General features: G+C 39.0%; 3 protein-coding genes across 4 annotated transcripts in view; 2 read left to right on the plus strand and 1 right to left on the minus strand.

Annotated features, from left to right (window-relative positions):
* LOC108234933 (immunoglobulin kappa light chain-like) overlaps positions 1-12,227 on the plus strand; it is a 42,962-nt gene extending 30,735 nt beyond the window's left edge. Inside the window, exons 2-3 of one of the 2 annotated variants that reach the window (XM_037977771.1) lie at positions 11,092-11,133; positions 11,796-12,227. In XM_037977771.1, coding sequence (XP_037833699.1) covers positions 11,092-11,133; positions 11,796-12,118 — 365 coding nt within the window. In that variant the 3' untranslated portion in view covers positions 12,119-12,227. Of the gene's footprint in view, positions 1-10,354; positions 10,744-11,091; positions 11,134-11,795 lie in introns of those variants that run through there. The other variant, XR_005233631.1, reaches the window with a different exon arrangement.
* On the minus strand, positions 272-9,226 carry slc1a8b (solute carrier family 1 member 8b). The gene is made up of 11 exons (XM_017414507.3): positions 7,886-9,226; positions 6,792-6,871; positions 5,207-5,422; positions 3,143-3,185; positions 2,838-3,051; positions 2,564-2,663; positions 1,404-1,637; positions 1,098-1,292; positions 874-1,008; positions 639-783; positions 272-418 (listed from the first exon to the last, which is right to left on the minus strand). Exons 1-11 carry the CDS (start codon positions 8,261-8,263, stop codon positions 272-274), a joined length of 1,887 nt encoding a protein of 628 aa, XP_017269996.2. The 5' UTR covers positions 8,264-9,226.
* Positions 12,228-16,840: 4,613 nt separating the features above from the next.
* Positions 16,841-24,018, plus strand: part of zgc:101744 (uncharacterized protein LOC541409 homolog) — a 12,332-nt gene continuing 5,154 nt past the window's right edge. Inside the window, exons 1-4 of the mRNA XM_017410159.3 lie at positions 16,841-16,970; positions 17,093-17,226; positions 21,967-22,060; positions 23,033-23,171. Coding sequence (XP_017265648.1) covers positions 17,112-17,226; positions 21,967-22,060; positions 23,033-23,171 — 348 coding nt within the window. The 5' untranslated portion in view covers positions 16,841-16,970; positions 17,093-17,111. The remainder of the gene's footprint in view (positions 16,971-17,092; positions 17,227-21,966; positions 22,061-23,032; positions 23,172-24,018) is intronic.

A 24,018-nucleotide genomic window follows, 5' to 3' on the forward strand; every position in this document is an offset into this window, starting at 1 on the left:
CACTCAGATAATAACCCGTGTTTAGGATTCAGGTTACACGTGAAGTCCATTTTCTTCCACCTTGCCATCCAGTTCAAACTGAATGGAGACACTGAGGACATCAAGTGAAGGACATTTCTGTTTTGAGGCATGGCACAGGCAAAATCCATTAAAGCCACTCAACCCTGACCCATCGATGTCCTCGACGTTCAGTCTCACTGAAGCCAGAACCCAAGCGGGCCTTGCACCTTTCAGAGCGTCAAGCTGTGATTTTGTCCCTGTGAGGTTGAGCTCACACTTGGCAGAGGTTATAGCAGGGGAGGGGTTTCTCCAGCACGTTGTCTCCGTCCACCTCGAACACGTAATCGCAGCGCTGTGCGATCAGAGGAGCGTCAGACAGGGCCACGCTCTGATTGCCAAAGGAGATTACTGTGTCTCTCTGCAGGGAGCGAGAAAAGAGCCCTACAGTTAGTTTGGGAGTGTCCTTGAAGAGAACATCCTTGGAGATACATTAAAACACTGCTAAATGAAACGATTCTAACTATCCTTGAAGGAGTACACATCACCCGCCGCCTTTCATGCCAGGGTTTTAAACTAAGATCATCTCATAGTGAGAAATGACAGAAATGTTTTGGTGTTGAGAAACAAATCCTTCTTACCCGTCCATTGTTGGCAGCAGAAGCGGCAGCAGAAGCGGCAGCAGTGGCAGCGGCTGCTTTGTCGAAGTCTTTTTTACATATGTGAGCCATAATTCCAGCTGCCAAAGCATCACCCAGAACATTGATCATCGTCCGGAACCGATCCCTGGCGAAACCAAAAGGGGGGCAATTGATGACTCGCCGCCCAAACTGTCTCCACGATCAATAAAACGAGTTCATCTTCAGTGAGACTTACAGAACCCAATCGATTGCAACAATCAGGGAGATGTCAGCAGGCGGTAAGCCAACGGAGGTCAGGACAATCACCATGGTTACCAAACCGGCCTGAGGTATCCCGGCTGCCCCGATGCTCGCCGCTGTTGCTGTAATACTGACGAAAAAAGGAGGCAATGAACACTATTGGTTCTCAACACAAAAACAGCATCTGATGGACTGGATCGTCTCCGTGTTCATGCTCACCTAATCGTGACCAGCTGCCCGAAGTCCAAGTCGTACTCGTTGACCTGCGCTATAAAGATGGCAGCCACGGCCTCATACAAGGCCGTCCCATCCATGTTGATGGTGGCTCCCACGGGCAGGACAAAGCGAGCTATCTGCCGGTCAACCCCACAGTTCTCCAGAAGACACTTCATGGTGATTGGCAGTGTGGCTGAGCTGAAATATATATATATATTTAAAAAATGATATAAAAAGATGGCAGGGGGTGATAATCAGGCCGAGCTGCTGTACGTAAAAAAAAATAAACAAATGTCTGCTTCTTCTTACCTGGATGAAGTTGCCAGTGCGATGACTAGAGCCTGCAACAGCCCTCTGATGAAGGGGAAGGGGTTTTTGCGGGTGAAGAAGAAGTAGAACAGAGGCAGCAAGATGAGGCCGTGCACAAGCAGGCCACACAGAACAGTGATGAAGTACATGCCCAGCTTCTCTCCCAGGTGGGCTGGGTCTTGCATGTCCAGGATCTTTCCAGCAACCAAGAACACAATACCGAAGGGAAAGTACCTGAACAGAGGAGAAGAGAAACGTGAGGAGAGTTAGTTCATGATCCCATTTTCAGTTCTTTTTCAGTATAAAACCAACATTTGGAGGCGTCTTTTTGTTCTTGTGGCATAAAATGAACAACCAAAGAAAGGTATGCTTTACAACCTGCATCCCTTTCAGTAACAGTTACAAAAAATGTTGGGATGTTAGTTAAAACAATTCAATGATTTGAAATTCTCATAATTTATTCACAGTGGAACATAGTAAACATGTCAAATCTTTAAACTAAGAAATTGTACCAATTTTTTTTTTTAAATAGGGAATTTTAAATTTTATGGCAGCAACTCACGTCAACAAAGCTGGACAGGTCCATGTTTTTTTTTTTTTTTTGTGGAGCATCTCCTCTTCTTTTAACAACAGTCAATGTTTTTCAGAACTGTGGTTATAAACCTATACAGCCTTACGCTGTTGACATAGTGTGTCACTGCATTTTAACACAAAAAACAGACAAATAAATAAAAACTTTATACACTGACAGGAAAGGTTTTTTGAAAGTTTTAATCTGTCCTCTCTGACCTTAACCACATCGAACACTTATGAGAAGCATTGTCTGAACCAGACGTTTTAGCCCAGCATCACTAACACTCCAGTGGCTGAATGAGACCATATCTTTGTTGCCATGGTGATATATAGCAGGTTAAATGCGAATGACTTTGGATTTAGATGCTCTAAATGTGTTGCCCAGCTGCAAATGATATTTTCTGCAAACCCCAGTCTCATTGAACTCCCCTGGATGATTCAAAGAAACAATCTTATTAGTTATAGTTGGTCCGTGCTCCGTTCACACAGGTGTTAGTGACTCAGCAGCTCCTGCGAGAAGCCATGTCTGGCCTCATCAGATTTATTTCTGCGTGTATTCTGACTGCCATGTGAGCTGTGCAACTTACCACATAGCAGCATTAATGATCTTCATCACACACTCGTTTATGCACTGACACACGTTGACCAGCGGTAATCCACGTTCCCCCATCTTCCCCAGCAGCAGGCCTGGGGAGATAAAACAACACAGTTACATTTGACTGTCGTTAACACATTTGCAACACCTGTTTTTGGCAGTGACACTAATTTCCCTCTTGAAACTTTTAAGATCTTAAATTATGTTTTTCTTTCAAAACAGTTTTATGTATGTATGGGTAGCAGCATCTTTGAGGAGACTCGTACCCATGGTGGCTGAGAAGATGACAATTCCCAACACGTTCATGCCTTTGCTCGTACTGGGGACGATTTTATACTTGATGTCCGGTGCAGGAGTGATCTCTAAGAACACTGGGTGGCCCAGCTGAGGGTTGTGGTAGTCGGGCATGACGTACACAAAGTTGGCCTGAGACTCTTTCTCGTTGGAGCTCTGCACGGTTTGCACCAAATCGGTCCGGTACTGGAAGCAAAGCAACCGCAGGCGTTAGCAGGTGAACTGAGGGACTTTACTGGAGATTTTACCGTCAGCTGTCACACATCTTTGCTCTCACCTGCTGAAAAGTAGCTTCAATTAGGTTTGATGGGATCATGTTCCTATAAGAGAACAAACACGACAACATGGGTTAACTTACAGCAAAAACAGAACATCTGCAAGAAAGGGGAGAAGTGCTTAAAGTGCTTAGCAAAATTTAAATGTAGTTACTGTAAAACAAGTTAAAATGTATGCCTCTAATGATACAGAAATCCTATTAAAAGTACCATTGAAAAGTTGTATTTTTCACAGACTTTATGTTTGAGTTAGACACAAAATTTTAAACAAAGTGACATTTTTTTTCAACATTGTGCTTTTATGACACTAACGCCATCTCTGTGTTGTAGTGTTTGTGGCAAAAAAAACAACAAAAAACTACATTGAAGTTCTTCCTACAGCATGACAACAAAACAATACTGTTTTGTTGTAAAATAAATAAATTAATTTGACAATCATACAGGTAGGTTTCTGTTAAAACATCAGGATTGCTTACTTGTAGCGTCTCTGCACCTTTTTTTAGCCAATGATGGTTTGCAAACCTTTTTCTCTACCAGTTTCAGAGGAAGGAATCAAACTGATTACATAGTTTATTTAGTTTTTATTTAATTTTTCTTCCAAATTATGATGTATGTTTTGGATCTTGAGGTTTATTTATATGTTTCTTCTTCCTGTTATCCTGCTACTGACTGATTTTAGTTTAATTTGTCAAACAAACACTATTCCTTAGCTCTCAGTATGATTTCCATCATGTTAGGCCTGATTATGCCTAACTCATAAAGAAATAAGGAGGAAATAACCCACCCATGTCCAGAAAAGTTTGAGCCCTTTTAAGGGTTTTATGAAAGAGTTGTAATACTGAAGTGTTTCTTACAACTTTAAAATAGCTTCACCTGAGAGTCCAGGCTTAGAGCTGCTTATATCGATTGTATTATAAACTGTCTTACTACTTCTTCGTACCAAATTTTACAGGTTTAAACCGAAGCAAATCTATTTTCACAAAACCAAACAGAGCTAAACGGTTCTCCCAGTTTGCCTCTGTTAGAAACTGGAACAGCACAGGCATCATGATGTCCTGGAGCAGCATTTATTTATACAGCAGACGTCAGCGACAGAGACAGAGACGTCATCGGACACGTAACAAGGCTGAAATGTCCCCATCACCAATCTCTGCAACTTAATTAGGTTTAAGACGAAGGTATTAGTGGCCCTCAGACTTGAATGGCTCTGCATTAAGCCTGAGCAGACTGGACGTTCAGGCTTACAAAGTGAAGCAGCACACAACGACCTTCTGAAAAAAGGTGGAAGCTTAGCCGTTCACAAATAATTGCCTCCCTATTCTTAGCCGAACTGCTGCGTGGGCGTGACGCTGCAACTACGCTTCAAAAACTTTGTCCCCCTGCCCGCTCTTGTGATTATATTGGAATTAAATTTAGGGTCTAATGTACTTTGAACTGCCTCACACTGGCTACTGTTTTAATTTGTGCAGTCCCAACATTTGCCGTGTTTGTCTTTGGTGGAAGCCATGTTTCCTTAAAGTTTAACTTTTTAAAAGTTTTATCTAACTTTAGTTATTTGGTTGTTAAAATGTCTGAAAAAATCCTGCAGTTGCCAAGTCAAATATTCCTGAAGAGCACGATAAGTTCAGCTGGAACCCTCAGGTGTTAATCCTCATCAACACTGCTACAAAAAAAAAAGTCAGGAATCTCTTAGCGTGGCTGCTCCATTGTTGTGACAGAAAGACAAGAGGATTTTCTAAAACTAGCAAAGATTCAAAACATTTCTTCAAGTGTTTAAACAGTTTCTGAGGGAAACACTTTTTAGGTACCAGGAAAACATAGCTGTATTTTTTTCCTTTGATAAAATACGAGATTATTTCTGTTGATAGTCGTGCCTAATTTTGCGACGAGAAATTAAGAAATTTGGTAAAAAAAATTCTAATTTCCTTTAGGGTGAATTGTAAAAATCCTGTTTTGTTTTTTAAACAAATCATTCATTAATGTGGCTGTAGATCAGTACTGTTTTTCAGAATGTGAAGAAGACCCCCTGGTCCACGGCACTACCAAAAGGAGAGGGGTTGACTCACCTGATGAGGTCGAGCAGAGCGTCAGCAGAGGTCATCACGGGCCCGGTGCCTCCGTGGTGACTTTCTTTCTCCGCTCCTGCCCCCGGGTGAATGATCAGCACCAGCACGATGCCGACGATAACAGCGATGAAGGTCGTCCACAGGTAGTAGGTGATGGTCAGGACTCCCAGCCGGCCGCTCGCCTTCGTGTCCATGGCTGACAGGCCCGACATTAAACTGGACAGGAAAAAACAACAATCAAATCAGTGTGGATGAATGCTTGTTTTTTTAAACTGGACTTTTCTGAAGTATTTGCTGATCAGTGGAAGTTAGTTTTATTGCTGCAGATCAATTAAAATCCTGCTCATTCAACGTGTTATTTACTTCATTATCACACAAAGGGTCATATATTGGACAATCGTAAGGTTACATGGTTTGGACAGTCCTGTAATCTGGAGTTCTCTCTTTGAGAGTTGCAGCAACAACACTTATGTTTCTGTGTGAACGCCGAGTCAGCAATCACATTTTTGTTCTCGTTTTTTTTTTTTTCTGTATGGTTTCATTTTGCAATCAAAGTACTTCTGCATACTTTGTGCTATATTAGCCATCCATTTATCAAAACATTCAGTTCATTCAGGAGATGGGTGCTCTGACTTTAGGTTCTTGTAACTTTTATTCTTTTTACACTTTTAAACTTTATTTTATATATATATATATATATATATATATATATATATATATATATATTACAGAAATACATTCCTTCCAAAACATTGCTTATTTTCGAAATCTACTTCAGTATAGTTGCTCTATTTGGCTCTTTTTTATGCCATTTGTACTATTTAACTACCGTCCTACTACTCTTAGCTCGTAGCTAGCATTTTGCCATTTTTAGTTTCTAGCTAGCCCTTTGATGCTTTTAGATAATCTTCTTCTACTTTCAGCATCTAGCTTATATTTTGCACTTTTAACTAGTGTTCTGCTTCTCTTAGCTTCAACCACTCAGTTTCAGCTGTTTCGGCAGGCTTCAACGCAGCCATTTAGCCCTCACTGTTCACGCTGCATTAAATACAGTTTCTCTAGTTATCCTTAAACATCACATTTTCAGACAGACGCTGTCTTCACAGATCAACATATTTTCAAAACAGCGGTAGAAATTTAAATTCTAAGCAACATCTTCTCTGGGACGGTGTGATATTGTCAAAATAAAGTCATTAATTATTATTCAAACAAAAAATCATTTTAATATCAATAGAAATTTTGGCCTCTACAGTATTATATATATATTTTTTTACATTTAAAAGGGTCATTGCGCTCGCTCTGGGTAATTTGTACTTTTGCTTGATTGTGTGCTGCCGATTAATATTTTTTGTGCATTTGTATATCTAATGCTGAAGGCAGAATGCTCATTTTCTCAAACTGAAGCAACTTGGACCCTGTGACTGACTGGTCGCCTGTCCAGGGTTTAGGGACCAAATTTATTTAGCGCTGATTTCAACCCGATCGGTCACCAGGATACCCCAGGGTTACATCTTCTGAAGAAACTTTGTCCCACAAATATTCTTTTTCATTACTATTAGCTGGGATCTGTTTAACAGATCCTTACCTGGAGGTGATGAGCGGCAGAATCAACATCTTCAACATCCTCATCAGGAGCTCTCCGGGGAAAGAGAAGTAGATCTTGGCCTGTGAGCAAAACAAACCCACCTGGGTTTATAAAACCAGTAAAGAAGATATATTTGAGCCGCTGGGGACTCATCACACTGCAGAATACTTCCTGTAAATAGTTTAATTTTTCAGATTACGACATTCCCACCAATAAAAGCCGAGATTTCAGAATGACTGTGATAATTATTTGCCTTAAGAAGACAATTTGGATTTGATGAGAGGTTTAATTTGAAATAAATCTCTTGATGGTTTCTGAATGATCTTAGTCAAAGGGATGTTTGGTCTCAGCTAGGTTTTCCCAGGTTGAATTTGACTCATTTGTTTAGAAGATATTGCAGTAACCAATGTTTTACTTGACTTTAAAGTTGCTTTTATCCGTCACTTATTGACTGAAACTGACTACCATTTTAATAAAAGGAAATGCCTGACATGAAATATCAAAAAGGAAGGTTATGCGTCATTGTTTGAATTGCACAAATACAGGAATTATGTTCCATTCTGCAGCCTGTTGGTAGTTTGCACAGACCCTCTCATCTACTGAAGTGCTTCCTGAGAAAGTGCATCGAGACAGCATGTTACGTCACGCTGACTTTCTGTGTGAACTGCGTAACATTGTTGCAGATCAGAAAAAAACTGCTGAGAGAAGGTGACATAAAACTACAATTGTAATAACTTGCAAACTAAAGTTACTCTTTAAAGCTGGAATAACCCTAAAAATGTTGAGTCTTAGTGATGATCATTGGTTCACATAATTCAATGAAATAATTTAATGTAATTAAACTGATTATAACAGCTTTAACTTTGTCTTTTCCTTTTTCTGACCTCTGACCTGACCCTGTTGTTCCATCCGGTCCTCTCTCATGCTTGCATAACTGAGTCGAAGTGATTCCACGCTGCATGGCATGTTAACAGAACAGCTTTATTTCAGCTCGTTTGCTTTTATACTCTGGGATGGTAGCTTAACGTCAAAAAGAAAGAGAAAAAAGGTAAATTTAAAATCATCTGGATATGTTTCTGTCTTTCCGTTCGTACCTGTGTGGACAGGTTGAATGTCCGCAGTGTAAATCCAAGGACACAGCCAGTAACAACAGCAAACACCGAGAGCGTCAGCAGTCCGTTCCTTCTGCAGTAGTCCCTCACGTACTTCCTGACCTTCATGGAAACCATACGCTTGTACTGATTCTTCAACATCTCCATCCTGATTCGGCCTCGGTCCCTGCCGGCCCCCCACCAACCCCGCTGACTGACTGCAGATGTCCAAGCCTCTGTGTGGGTACGACAGACCCGCACAGATCCCACTGAGGCAGAGGAGAGCCTGAGAACCTGACCTGACGTGGGTCCAGTTAAACACTGACGAGCTGATCCAGTCTGAGAGAGGAAGTGTTGCTGGACTGATTCCTGGCAGCGCATCTCCTGAAAGGATTATGCATATCCACGCCCCGTCACTAACAGAGGCTCCTTCACAGCCACAGAGGCTTATTAAAGAGGTCAAAGGCAGGACTTCAACTCGAATTAACTCCCCCACTCAGAGCTCATTAAAGGGTACTACCCACCTCCAAGCCATTTCATTCATAAAACAGGAGCCCAAACTTCACCTCTTTGACTTGATTTTCACACTTATAAGCCCAAAGTTACAGCAACATCATGTAATTGACTAATTAGATTTGGCTTAAAAGTCTAAATTTATCCAAATAATTTCATTAATGCCAAGCAGTGAAATCAGATTTAGTTACATTCTCCTTCATTTATTCTTATTATCCTGAAGAAAACAAATAAATCGTTTTATGCTGTTGGTGTGAGCGGTTCCAGTTGTCAGTTTATTTCTGTGACCTGTTTGCAGGACTTCTTAACCCCGCGGCCAGCCATCCAGCGCCCGCTAACGTCACTGAGTCTGTGCTGACCCAAGAGCAGATTTCAAACGCGAGCCTGTCCTGTCTAACAATGGCTGCCTACGTCACCTGGGAACAATCCAATAACACTTAATCTGTGCTTTGGTCTCCGAACGGGAGATCAGGGACTCACAAAATAATTAAATTCAAAAAAGAAGTTGAGACTTTTATCTTTGTTTCACATCATAGTTCTATAAAATTACTTAAACTTAACATCTCTATAAACTAAAAGCCTTCTAAAATGAGTAAAGGGTGATGGATACTTTCCCATTATAATTGTATAAATGAAGGGAAAAAAATAGATTCCTACAAATATATATATATATAGTTATCATTCAAATGTGTATTTTTTCTTATGTGTACAGAAATTTGCATGAAATTCAGATTAATTATACATCACCCTGAATGGATTTTAATAAAACTTTCAGGAAATATTCACTGGATAAATCTCTACAACTGATTAACTTTTGGAGCCAACACATCTCAATGTAGCTGCCACAGCCACTGACCTCAGAAAACACAAAAAGTTTGTGTTTTGGCTCAAACAGTGACTGAAGGTATGATCTGACACTGATGACCTTGGAGTTCACATCGTATTTCTTGGAAGTTGTTCTGGGCTTTTTGGTTGTCATTCGTATAATTATCTCCACTAAGGAGTTTAAGTTTTTGGTAGTGCTGGGAGATAAATTAAAAGGTATAACATATGTTCTCAACTCTTTATGTCTTTGTACACATGTTCACTCAAGGACAAGGAGCTGGTGTCTATCTCCAGCTGTCACTGTGTGAGAAAACACCCTGGAAAGGGACACATATAGCCAAAGAGACAAACAACCATTCACACTCTTACTCAAACCTAGAAACAGTTCAGGGTTACCAATTAGCCTAACGTGCATGTTTTCGGTCTGTGGGAGAAAACCCACGCCTGCATGAGGAGAACATGTAAACGCCACCCAAAAAGACCCCAGGCCGGGAGACAATCCTGTGACAGCAACAGCCCTAACCACTGCCCCGCCGTGCCACCCTCATTATTACATTTTATTTAATAATTTGGAGCCAAACATAAATCCTCTTGTGAATTTGTTGTAAATTTGCTTCTGCTTGTTGAGTTTTCTGTCAGCTCTGTGTTCAGTGGTCTGGATCAGGGTCTCTTCCTCTTCAGCAGCTGCAGTCAGTTTCTGCTGGAACAGCTCAGAGTGTCTGCAGTCTGACTGAGGGAGGTTTTAGTACGGCTCCAAATCACTGTGAGAACACATCAGCACTGTTTATCACATGGATGCTTTTACAGTAATAAACTGCAGCATCTGCAGCCTCAACTCCACTGATGGTCAAAGAGAAGTCAGAGCCGCTTCCACTGCCACTAAATCGAGCTGGAGTTCCTGATTGGAGGTTTTTAACAAGATATATAAGAAGCTTTGGAGTCTGTCCTGGTTTCTGCTGATACCAGGACATACCCTCATCACCATCATCCCATCTCCTCACAACAGGATTAGTTTTACATCTCAGAGTCACAGTGGATCCTGGAGTAAATGTCTCTACTGGAGTTTGAGTCACAGTCACCTGACCGCTGCATCCTGCAGACAGAAACAAATCATTTCTGATTAGGAAACAGAAATGAGAGAAAAGTCAGATCATGATGTTAGAAATGTCTGTGAGTGGATGAACCTGTGAAGCAGCAGCAGAGCAGCGTCCAGATGAGGATGGTGATGAGAGTCATGGTGGTTGTTGTTTCTGCTGTGTTGACTGACAGATCTGAGTCCTGCAGGGTTGAACTCACAGGACTATAAACCTTCTCAGTTCTCTGGAGGATCAGCTGACGATGCAAAGCCTCACATCTATGGAAATCATTTCTATCATCTCAGCACTCTGAGGACAAACACAGACACAACATCAAGACAAATAACTTTTGGATTAAACAACTTTATTTTGCTAATGAAGAGGAATCAAACTAATTTAAATATAAAAATTCTTAAGGATTTGGATTGTTTTTTTCCAGTGAGGCAGGTACATGTCTTTTACTCTTAACATGTCTTACTTGTTTATATTATTTAAATATTAAAAGGCTACTTCTATATTATTTGTTAATTTGAAATAATTGATGGTTTGGCTTTCTTATGAGTAATTTAAGTATTTTTTTGTATATAAACATCTTACAGCAACAAAAAGTAGCAAACGTCACAATAATTTCACTTAAATCATAAAAAGTTGAATGTTTGCTGAGATGTATGATTGTGAACATTAAATAAAGTGTAAAATGTTAGTTTAAATATAAAAACCAAACATTTTCAGTGGATAGATGTCAGCTCAGAGAGCAGGAGGTTTTTGTACGGCTGCTTAATGAGTTTGTATCACTGTGGTTGACTTTTGGTGGAGGAACCAAACTCATCGTTGACAGTAAGTACCAGAAACTTTTACTTTATCAGAAAACTGTTGGAACATTTAGGTTTGATCAAACATTGAAATAAGTTACCAAATTTGTAAAATGTTAGTAAATTTAAAATCTCTGAAAAATGAACATTGATCTTAAAAACTGAGCTTTGAAGAGATGTTTATTACTGCTGGGATGTAAATGATTAAACTGAGAAATTTAGCATTAAAAATATTTTTCTAAAACTCTGTTTTAAATTTGACTTTTTTTTTTAATTTATAGTCATTGTCTTAAAATATACATAAAAATCTTCCCTCACTTTCTTAAAAGCACAAAAAACATATTTACCTTTTATTGCTTGAATTGTGGATAAAAACATTTCTGGTCATTTATTTGTATTTAAACTGTGAGTTTCTGTTCAATAGAAATGTGATTTTATCAGTAAATACAGATCAGCTTTCTGTTCACGCTTCATTTGTTTTCCATGAAGTTTAAAGGAAGTGAAAGAAACAGACGACAAACTTTGAGCTGTTTTCACTCGAGTGTTTCAGCTGCGTCAGATTAAAGTGCAGAAAATCATCCCAGGGATTATCACAAAGGCTAAAAGATGTCCTCAGTGATGGTCATAATGAAGCTGTGAAGTTATTTTCTGAGTCTTCATCCTCCTTCCTCCCCCTCTCTCCTCCAGTGGGTGTGGTGCGGCCCACCCTGACCGTCCTCCCCCCCTCCAAAGAGCAGCAGCAGCAGAGCAGTGTCACTCTGGTGTGTCTGGCCCAAGGGGGCTTCCCCTCAACCTGGAGGCTGGGCTGGAAGGTGGGGGGCAGCAGCAGGTCCTCAGAGGGGTCTAACAGCCAGGAGGTCCTGGGGAGGGACGGCCTCTACAGCTGGAGCAGCACCCTGAGCCTCCCTGCAGACCAGTGGAAGAAGGCGGGCTCAGTGAGCTGTGAGGCCAATCAGAGCGGACAGAGTCCTGTCACTCAAAGCCTGGACCCTGACAGCTGCTCAGAGTAGAACTTCAGCAGAACTTCATGTCTTAGAAATGATGGATTTTCATCAAAATGTTATATTTCAGCTTTAAAATAACTTTGATGTTATGTTGTTTGGTTTTCTAACACAGACTTGTACAAAACAAAACTTGTGTTAAAAATAAAACTGCAAGTTATAATAAATCAGTTTCTTTGTGTTGGTTTTGTTTTGTAAATATTTCCTAATAATGACTTAATCATTGTTCTCATCAGCTTTCAACAGAATAAAATAGAACAGAATATAAATCAGCAAACAAAAAGAAAATAAGTTAAAAATAAAAGAAAAAGGTATGGTAGTCTTCTTATTCTAAAACGTTTAGATTGTTGAGTAAAAACACTGGATTTTATGATCTTTATTCAAGTTAAAGCTGTCTGCAGTGAGCTGAGAGGATTTTAGTTTTACTAAAGCTTGTAGATGTTTCACTCATTCCATCAAGGACTCTTCTCCATCCCTCTGGATTTCCATTCTTTAGGAAAACTGAAGGAGCTTTCTGTACAGATCCTAATCCCTGTTCATCACAATAACTTACTAAAGGAAGAACTTCAGCTGTGTAAAACCCAAAGATACTCCCACTTAATCTAAACAGTCTCTGAGAGTAGTGTTGATATGAAATATTTGTTAAGTTTGATCAAATCTTCTCCAGAATTTAAACTTCCAGTGGAGCTAAAGGTCTCAACCTTTAGAACATGAAGTTTTCAGTCTATGGAAACCTTTGAACTCTGACTGAATTAAGGCCCAACAGTTGAAGTCATGATGCAGATTTTATCATGCGAACACAAAGTTCAGTCTTTGTTACAGAAGAGTTTGAAGAGCAACGATGCATTAAAACACAGAGAAACACATTTAGACCCACCTGTCTGTGTGAAACTGAGAAGGACAGAATGCAAAGTAAGACCTCTCTCTTGGGATTAAATGAGATCATTTAAATAAAGTTCATGATTATATCTCAACCTCTGTGTTTCAAAGCTTCTTTAATGTCTCCTCATGTTCAGGTTATCATCACCACAAACAATCACTAGAGTTGTTGTGTCCAATTTATTCCCCTTTTTTCACTGTGGTGGTGTTTTTCTCAGTGTCTATTTTTCACTTAAGACATAAATTTAACAAGGTATTTATTTCAACAATAATCTGATCTGAAAAACCCTTCCTGGCTGTTGGAGTTGGTGGCAGCTGTAGTTAACTCCAGAGTGAGAGCATGAAACCAGTTCATCCTCCTGTAACTGAAGAATTACAGCTCTGATGAGCAGCGATGCGTTCAAATGATACTCTGTAATTCTGGCCACACCTGTACATGTGAACCTGAGACAGAGGTGAAGTTTAAAAAGGCCTCATCGCATTCTGGACTAAATAAGGCAGTTTATTTCCATCTTTTTGCTGTACAAGTCTTAAAAAAGCAGTTGTCTTTATATGTAGTTGCAGACTGCCCTCTACTGACTGTTCACAATAATACAACAATTTATGCATCTGATTTGACACATCAACCAGGAGAAAGATTAAACAAGAAGCACCCAGAGACAAACCTCCACCAAGGCCACAGCGTGATTTAAAAATTGCCATCCAGATCATAATCTGGATCACCACTAAAATTAGTCCATTCTTTTCTGTGAATAAAAAAAAAACATTTTCAGAAAATTTCATCCAAATCTGATCATTAGTTTTTACCTGGTCTTACTAACAAACAGACAAACAAACCAACAAACAACCAAAAACATAAATTCCTTGGACACAAGCATTTAACTATGATGATTTTAAAGGTGTAACTATATGTCATACTGGTCAAATGTTGGTGTTTTAAATTTCAAATTTAGTAGCAATACAAATTGTATTTAGATCTATCTTTTAGTTTTATCATTTAATCTATCAAATGTAATTTATGGATTTTAATTTTAGGTAAAAATATTCCATCTGAATTTCACTTTTGTCTTGTTCCTGGATTAAATCTATAATTTTTTAAAGAAATTTACCAAAAAATAACTACTTTGATCACAAAACTTTACTTTGGAGGTAAGCATATTGAATTTACAAATTTGACATTTTTTCCAATGTAATACCAGTTTCTATCTGTTTTCAAGTTAGTTAAGAAACTTGTTTGTAGTCTTAAAATTTGTGTTTGCATATTTTAACAAATAAGTTTAAACAAAACAAAACAAAAATGTTCAACCAAAAATTCCATTTGAGTAAGACCTTGAACTTGTAGAACTTTTTAGAAAACACAAAAATAGTTGTGTTTAGCTATTTTTTTTTTTTTAGTAAAAAAATTCATTCTATAAGCTACAAAAGCAAAGTTTAAAAGGAATATTTGGCTTTTTCGCTTGTTTTGCTACAGAATGAGTTGGGAAATAACACTTATTTGCCAGGAACAAATGTCATGTGAAACAGTGTTCTGACAGATTTTCAGATATTTGGGAGTTAATGATGCTCTCTGTTTATGATGTTATAGAATTAAGATAATTAACTAGTTAGCTGCTTTCGAGCTAATCAACATGAGCAGCTTTTGTTGATGTTTGCCTTCACAAAGCCTCTTATTCAACTATAAAAGCCATGTTTTAACGTACAAAACAAGCAAGTGTGTTTTAAAGTCACCACCACAGGCTGCAGGTCTGAGTCTCTCTGAGCTAACAGCTGGAGCCAGAGTGTCTCCTAAACATGGCCCAGAGATTATTTTATTATCTTTAGTCTGACTTGAACACAAGTCTAGGTAGATGTTAGCTGCCCGCCAGTTAACAGGTGATGTGCTGCCAAGTCCGGGTCTGCCGAGATTCACTCCAGGCCGGTGGATGCAGCAGAGTGGGGGGTGTTTACCCACAATTTGGGAGCAGATAAACTCCTCCTTCGCGGCTCATCGTCACTCCCAGCCGGATCATCCACCAGCCGACTGGTAAGGAACAGACCTAGTCTCTGCAGGCGTTATGGTGCACAGTTTTTTCTAGTCCTGATTTTAACTCACATGGTAACGCTAACATTGTTTTATGTGAAAAAGAATCAAAGCATCAAGGAACATTTGAACAGATATTCATATATTTAAAACTCAGCCTGTGCTTTACAAACATTGTTATAGATCACTGGTGTCAAACTCAGTTCCACACAAACTTGGTCTCATCCTAGAGTCAGTTTCAGGCCATATTAAAAAAAAAAAATTAGCAGAACTTGGTTTTTAGATGTAATATGTCAAATTATTCATACCTTTTCCTTACACATATATACAATTTAGAAGAAGCATAACTTACTGATTAAAGAAAAACAAGTCACATTTGAAAATACATTATTTCTTAATTGACAAACTAATTAAAAAAAAGAGTTTTCATCCTTGAGAAAAAGCTACAGCAAAGAGTAATGCTTTCAGTCCTGATTTAAAGGAACTAAATAAGGAAAGTTTTGCACAAATCAACATTTATTTAAAATGTTCTATTTAATTTTCTTGGCTTCAAAGTTAGCTAAATGCTATAAGATGTTTGCACTAAGTATACTCAGTCTTTTAAAGGGAACCTATTATGTAAAATTCACTTTTTGCATGTTTTTGTACTTCCATTTGGGTATCAACTGCTTCTAGAAACAGTCCAAGCGTTAAAGCAAAACAAACAAACAAAAAAAAACCACCCAGCCGTTTTTTGACAATAAGTAAATGTTTTCTGATGTCTGCAAAACGCCCTGTTTCAAAAACCTCGGGATTATTGCATCACAGTCCCCTTTACCTAGCAACCCTGAGCACAGCCTCTCACCTAGCAACCCAAGTGGAGCTCCACCCACTTCATTACAAAAAGACCATTTGTTCTGCTGGTTTTAATGCTAAACAATCTCTGCTGGAAAAGGAAACTGTTCTGTTGTCGGCTGCAATATACTGTAGAACGTGTCCATATTGCCGCTGTCCTGACCTGCCACCAGTCAGGTTTCGGACCCACTTATTGCCGCTCTCTTACTCAACAAATGTTGGTTCGGAACAGCTAAGTGCCCCTGTCCCAAAGTCAGAATCCTTGTAGTTTGAATTAATAACAATATAAATGTGCATCAGATCCGCAACGTTTAATCCTTCAGTGAGTTTTTATGTTTTCAGATGGGACACTGAATTGGGGGGCGTGACCAACAGCAGCTTATTTGCATAATAGTGATGTAGCCCTAAAACTGCTCATTCTGAAATGAGCTCAAAACAGACAGAACTGCTCAGGTGAAATCTCAATATTTGAAAATGATTTTGTGTATTAAATCTAAAGAAGATGTTTTTCACAGCCCACAGACCTATCCTGACTTGTTCAAGGAAGCATAATAGGTCCCCTTTAAGCAAAATGACTAGAAATACTCAATCAGTGGCAAAGTAGCAAGCCGGTTCTAAAACATTTAATATATATATATATTAAATGTTTTAGAACCGGCTTGCTATATATATATATATCTTGTGGGCCAGATAAGATATAGACAAGGACCGTTTTTGGCCTGCAGGCCTGAAATTAATTACGTCCCACTGAGTGAAAGTATTGATTGAAATATAACTGTGTTCTGGATTTGTTAATGCTTTTCGTCTTTAAAGTCTATCCTTTAACTTTTTTATTATTTGTTTTTCTCATCTGTGTGTTGGAGTCCTACATGTTTCTTGTTATCTGCTTGTTTGGTCGCAGAAGAAGAAACCGTTGGACGCTGCTGAAAAGGCGCTCTCTGATTGGTCAGCCGGCGGCCTTCAAGCTCCTCCCCTCCTCTGCAGAATAAGAAACCGTTCGATCTCGTCAGCCGCAGCAGCGAACGTTACTCAGAGTAGCTCTCTGATTGGTCAGAGGGAGTCCATCAAGCTCCTCCCCCTTGCGTCACCAAAACGCAGCGGAGCCAACGTCCAGCGGGCACTTCGTCGGTAAGTTTTTTTTCTTCGGTGGGTGGTTGCAAATTAACGGGCCACGGTTTGCAGAATAACTGTTTTTTATGCCTTAAAGTCGTCGCGTGTCGGTACTCATAACTTTAGCTTCGTTTCTGAAGGCTGGAGGAAAACCCGAAAATGAGTCACCTGAAAGAGCGCTTCGTGACGCTGCTCCACGAAAAGAACTTTGTGACGGACCAGCTGGCGACGCTGGAACAAAAAACCGGAGTGAAAAGGGAGTTCATCGCTTTGGGTATGTTAGCTGCTCCGTGAAAAGCGAAGGCTGGGATTAAACATGGAAGCAGCTGAACTTTTGGAGTGACGCTTCGTGAAATGAACCCATTCAGTTCGCGTGATAAGCTGCCTTCAGGCGCGCTGTTGTCATTGTGGTAACACTCAGACTGGTTTCATATCCTGTGCCGCCGCTGCTTGGCTCATTTTATTGCCCTGCTCAAGCTGGAGAACCAAAGTTCAGCCAGCTCAAACCTTTTTTATGTCACAAAACTAGTTTTGTAATCCATATAATCCTATTTGGAAGCGCTGCTTTGAACGAACTGCTCCTAAATTATATCCTAAATACCCCAGCAGCTGGTCTCGGGGGTATTTTTATCCGTCCTGAAATGTCCCCTGTAGGGTAGAAATAGCAGTGGATCCCAGGGGTGGCTGGTCATTCGGTTACAAGCTGCTCCACCCATCAGCCTTTTGGGAGCTGTGTTTTGACAGAGCTTAGTTGAATCAATTTGCACAGCAGCAGCCAATAACTACCAATCAAACCTCTTCAGGTAAGTTTTTGACTACAGTGCTGCTATTAGAGGAAACGCGTCAACCAGGGCGACCTACATTCGATAACTCAAATGTTCAAACATTAACAGATCAGATGGTTGTTCACAAAAGCACGCTGGTAATCAGACAGCCAACTATGTGCTTCATTATCCCCCTTCACCCCTGTTTGTGTGTCTAACTATTAGCAAAGTATCTCAAGAACCTCCTAGATGAATTTTAATAATCATTGGATGAGGCTATGGTGGAGCCAATCCACTTTCAAGATGGTCGCCACAGCCAACAGACCTCACAAAGCACAAAAATGGCTATGACGCTGTTATCTATTTAAATATAGACCAAAACTTTGGCATGTTGGTCGCTGAGAGCGTTCTCCAACACCTAAATCGAGCGCCAACAGATCGAACAAGTTCTTTAGTTTCAAACTTTACCTCTATCTGGAGTCAACCCTGTTTGTCTGTTAGCAGAATATCTCGTGAACCGCTGGATGGGTTTTAATGAATGTTTTGGGACATAACCCTTAGAAGAATGTCTACAACTGATTAGCTTTTGGAGCTAAGCTGATTCAAGACGGCCGCCACAGCCAGCAGTCCGTGGAAAACATAAAAATGGTTGTAGCTCAGTCAGTTTTACGGATATGGAGCTAACATTTGATGTGGTAGTAGCTGAGAGTGATTTACAACACATTCTGAATGTCATGTTTGTCAGACATGATCTCAACCATTCAAAAAAGGGGCTTTCTGTGTAAATTTAGAGCAGCATCCATTCTGGGGAAGTATAATTCAGTGTTTCTGTGTTTACACGTTTCCTATTTGTTGTGCAGGCAGACAAGAGGCAGAGACTTCCAAATGTGCTCCTAAAACCTTGCCTGCAAGCAGTGACTAGTTGTATTAAGCTCGATAGATGCATAAATCTTGCCGTTTTGCAAACAATAGCTGTAACCACACTGAGTGCTTTGTCTGGGTGGCTGCAGACAAGTAGGAAGTGATCAGAGGAGCAGACGTGTTCGTCTGGAGAGAATTTGCAAACATACAGGAATGCCCTGCTGTTATTTGTTGAAACTTTGACCTGAGCAGCAGAAGTGTGGCGAGCGTTGTTTGTTGTTCTGTGTGACCACAACTCTTTGCTTGCAGGTGAAACAGAAGAAACAACTTCATTCCAGTAATTTATATAATGTTTGATCCATCTGGTGTGCAGATACAGATCAGATCCGTTTGACACGAGTCGGTCGAGTAAATGTTCTCAAATATCAGATTTTCTTTTTGTTATTTTGATGCTAAAGCTAGATGGTGAACATGAAATTTTAACTCCAATCTGGGTTATTTTTCTCCAGTTTTCATTTTATTATTAAGTAGACTTTAAAGTATTATGATGTTAGTGGTAATTTATAGATTCTTAGTTGCTAACAGACTATTTTAGACCTAAAAAAATCATATTAGGAGGGTTTTTAGTAATTGTAAATACAATCTGACATTTGTCACTTAAACTTCTAATCTGATTCAGTTTTTCCCTTTTGTGAGCCGTTTTGAGAAAGTGGATGTGGTTCATGTTGATAATGGCCTCAAGTGCCGAGGCCTCCTCTACACACTTTAAACTAATAGACCTTTCAGACTGATCTGAACCCATAATCAAAATCTAAAAAGCCAAGTCCGAACTATTAATAATTCATCCTCAGCATAAGAGACATTTAAATCTGCTAAAAGGCACATCTGAAAATGACTGAGCAGCTGTAAGTAGGAAACGACATTCATTGTTTTTCATTACAGATGAAGTGAGCAGTAGTTTGACCCTCTGGGCCTTTTTTGTTACAGGGAAAACGGGAGAATCTTTAAAAAGTACATTAAAATGGCTATGAGGCACAGTATAAGTCTTGATAAATATGCAGAAAGCTTTTTGTCTAATTCAAACCTTGTTTTAAATCTGAGCTGAGTTAGACATGTAAAATCCCAAATTTGGCACATTTTACAGCAAGATGGTAAAGGGAAGAAGGGAAGGATAAGGAAACAGGAAGCTGGAAAGTATTTTAGCCAGTTCTTTGCTTTCGTTAAGCTAAGGACTCAAAAACTGTGAAAGGGATGTTTTTATATCTTCAGAAGGACAAGTGCAGTTCATATCATCAACTACTGTCCAAGCAAGAACAAATACTTTTTTTTCCCCTCTCTTGTTAATATGGTGGATTAAATGTGTAAAGCCAGACTATAAAGTGCCTTTTAAATAAACTGCTAACCTGAACCAATCAATGGCCGACAGGAGTCTGTACCATTAACAGTATTACAATAATTTGGCGCTTTAGAAAAAGAAAAATTAAACACAAGTGACTTCAGTTAGGTCTGTTGAGTAACATTGTGCTTTCTCCTAACATTGATTACAGTGAGAACTGTCAGAAATGATCTATTTATAATAGAAAAGGATTCAAAAAAGGACTTGAATTGTTGTTAACCTCAAAGTCATCATATATACGATTGTTTAACATTAACCACCACTGCTGGCTGAGGAATAAAAAAATATTACACTATATTATTCAAATAATTATGTTTTTACTTAAGCAGACTTTGGCACATGGGGCAAAAATCATCCAATAAATCAGATGTTCATCCAGAAACACAGACATTTAAAAGTTTAAAGGTTTAAATGATGGTATCCTGTCATTTCTAGCAAACTGTTGCCCCTCCATAATAAAGATAACTACGTGGTTGGAAGGTGCCAGTGAGTCGCAATCAGTTGTTGATATAATAAATTTAAATATATTTTTGCCCCACACCCAGCTCTAAACTGGTTTCCAGAGCAAATACTCAAGATTATAACCAAATCCCTCTTAAGTCATCTCTAACCCGTGTTCAGTAGAGCAAAGGAGCAGCCGACTCTTATAAATATCTCATTAGTGTCCTCTGGACTTCTGCACCTGCTGACATTCACCCAGATAAAGTGTTGCTTATGACAAATTCTTGCATTTAGCTTTTTATGCTCTCTTGTACTTTGCCTTGGTCTGGTTTAGTCAGAGGTGACGCTCCGAGGCGTGTCGACCAGGGTGCTGACTGAACGAACCTCTGCTCTGATGTGAGCGCTAGCAGCTCGCTGACATTTGGCCTCCATTGTGTTTTAGCTTCTTGTTTTTAAAACCAACTTCTGTTCCCCATTTGAACAATTGTCCCTTGTCTGTTAGTAGAACTTCAAATTCAACAGAGCTCCTACAAGCTCTCTGATGTTTGCCACTCAGTGGAGGATTACATATGTGCGTAACGGCTTGTATGCTTTTATTTACAGTTGTTGTTTTTCCAAGACTGGCTCGACACGTGAACAAATTGGTAGTTTGGTGTCTCGTGTGGTTTTGAGAGGTTTCTTACTGAAGTAGCCAGCTTGGCATCATTCATCAACAAACCTGTTCGATTCCTCCGTGCTGCTGCCCTCACTGTAAGGTGTTTATATTAACCATTGTACAGATGAGCTGGGGTCCCCGCTTTCAACCAGTTTGTCTGGTTCTGTCTTTATTAGTTAGAGCTGGATCCTCTGAGACGCTCACACATATTTGTTTATGAACTGCACAAAACAAATGAGATGCAAAGAGCAGCCTTTGCTTACAGAGCTAACAAAGACTTTTACTGCTCAGGATGATGTGACTTTATGGTGTTTATGGCGTTGAGGTGTTTAAATTTTATATCAGCAGTTTTGATTTGCATGAATTAGTGCCATTACCAGTAGCTGCAGGAAGATTAAGCTCTGGAAACTGACAGGTATTCAAGAACTGTCATAAAGCATTAAAAGAAAAATCATTATTTTAAACAATGCCCTACTGTAAGATTAGTGTTTTGAGGAAACTTTGTCATTTCTAAAGGTTTTTAAAGCTAATTATTAATCTGAAGTCAAAATTTAAAGGTACAGATTTTGTTTTGTTCCCTGCATTTTTGTCTGAATGTTTTTGATGTGTTGCTTAACTATCTTCTTTAAAACCGTCTTTATAAACATTAAATATGCAAATTTAGGCATAAATGTATTACTTAAAGGTAACAGGGTTGAGTGTGATGCTGTCCAAGACTACATTTGTGGACAAGTTGGAGTCAAAAACCTAAAACAAACTTTAGTTGGGCGCTCCTTCTAGTCCTGTTCTGTCTTTACATCCTTTCATCAGACAAATGAGCGTGCCTCAACATAATGTTTGTACAGTAACCTGATAGCCTCACCCTCCCTCTTGTCTCTTATCTGTCTCCTCCTGCAGGTGTTCTCGGTGTCATCGGGCTCTACCTCCTGTTCGGATACGGAGCCTCCTTACTCTGCAACCTGATAGGCTTCATTTATCCAGCATATTTCTCGTATGTATGACATCCGTTTTATTTTGGGTGTCAAAGCACAAAAAATATGGGTTTCACTTTTTGTTTTTCTCTACTTTTTGCTATTTCTTTTATTCCAAGATTAAATACCATTCAGCAGACAACTATTAATGTCTGTTACAGCACATTTTTATGATTTAGGTGTGTCCAAATGTTTGATAGGAAAGAGACAAAAGTTACAATCCAGTAGTATATCAGATAATCACCGAGCTTTGTTAGTGACCCATCTAAAGAATGGAGCTGTTGTTTATAATTAATGTTTTAGGTTGAACATTTTGGAGTTGTTTTTCTTTGTTTGATTTTTCCATCACTAAACAATAAGTGCACAGATTCAGTAGCAATAGAGCAGCACAAAAATAGTACCTTGAAATAAAAGTGAACAGCGACTTTGTAATAATAGAGAATAAAAAAGATAAGTTTACGCCCCACCATGAGAGCCGTCTGAACCCACTCTGCGGAGGAAGGTGGAGTACCAAGAGCAGATGGGTGTCCTAACGTAAATAGCCCCTTAGAAAAATGTATATTTTGTTTAATAATATGTGTAGCATATCGATGGCTTTGCCCTCAGAAGTCCTGGATCTTGGAGCAGCTCTGGATCCTGTGGATGAGTGTGCCCTCCTCGGTCTTACATTTCCAACACAGTGGGGACTGAGAAAGCTTCACTCTGTATAATTTACAGGGTGTCCAATAGATCCTATTTAATAGCTTAAATTGCACAAGCTGTCCTTAGCTTGATAATTTTTTTATGTTTCGTAAAATCCTAGTCCATTCAGCATGAGTAAAGTGTATATTGAGATCTGTTTCTTATACTGATTTAAGGTACCCAGGGTTTGGGGTTGTTTTTGTTAAGTGGTGACCAGATTTGCTGTGTTAATGTCTCTACATATATCAGGATTACAAAATAAAACTTTAGGTTAACTTTCCTGAGCTGACTCTTTCTCTCTGTTTATTCAGCATTAAGGCCATTGAGAGCAATGTCAAAGAGGACGACACACAATGGCTGACATATTGGGTCGTTTACGGGCTTTTCAGCATAGTTGAAGCCTTTTCTGACATCTTCCTCTTCTGGTTCCCCTTTTACTACGCTGGCAAGGTAGGCTCATATTTTATGTTGTATTTTTTTCTTTTCTCGTCAATGAAAGAGTTTATAAAACTTAGCTGTGGGCATGTGAGGAATTCAGAGCTCTGTGGAAACCAGTTTTCCCTTTATAAACTGCACGCAGATTTATGACCTGTGCTCTTGAAAAACAAGCTGATTTAAGTTATTAGGACACAAACTTTTCAGTTCATCAGTGTTGGACAGATTCTTACTTGTGGTGTAAATAATAAAAAAGGCTTAAATCACAAACTTTACTCCCTTCCAGTTCTAGAAAAGTGGACAATAAACAACAAGCTTATTTTAATCAAGATGAATTTGCCTCCAAGCTGAACAAACAGTGGTGTTTGTGTTCAACCAGCTGTGAAACGACTGCTTTAGGACTGTCTGCAAACTCCAGCTTATAAATAATATAAGTTTTACTGACTTTTAACTCTTCTTCTTATTGTTACTACAGTAACAAGATTAGAAACATGTAGGTTTTGTATAATGTTGATATTTTATTAAGGTAAGTTATACCATATGAAACTTGTTTATTTGAGCCTCATTACTCTTGTGTGTACCAACACCGCCCTCTTGTGGACACGTTGTATAAAGTCTAGATTACAAAAGAAATTAACTATGGAGTTAGATTTGTTTCACAATTATTCAATCAAAAAAAAAATCATGTCAAACAAAAAAAAGTAGTATTCAATCAAAAAAATAATGTCAAACAAAAAAACATCTTAAAAACTTTTTAACCATAAAAATATTTTTTTACGAAACAAATTTATTTAAAGACATTTTTTTTTTGATTGAAGTCACTAATTTTTTGTTTGAAACTCTTTTTTTTTTTTGGTTGAGT

This window comes from Kryptolebias marmoratus, linkage group LG10, assembly GCF_001649575.2.
Source record: "Kryptolebias marmoratus isolate JLee-2015 linkage group LG10, ASM164957v2, whole genome shotgun sequence".
Classification (NCBI taxonomy): Eukaryota; Metazoa; Chordata; class Actinopteri; order Cyprinodontiformes; family Rivulidae; genus Kryptolebias; species Kryptolebias marmoratus.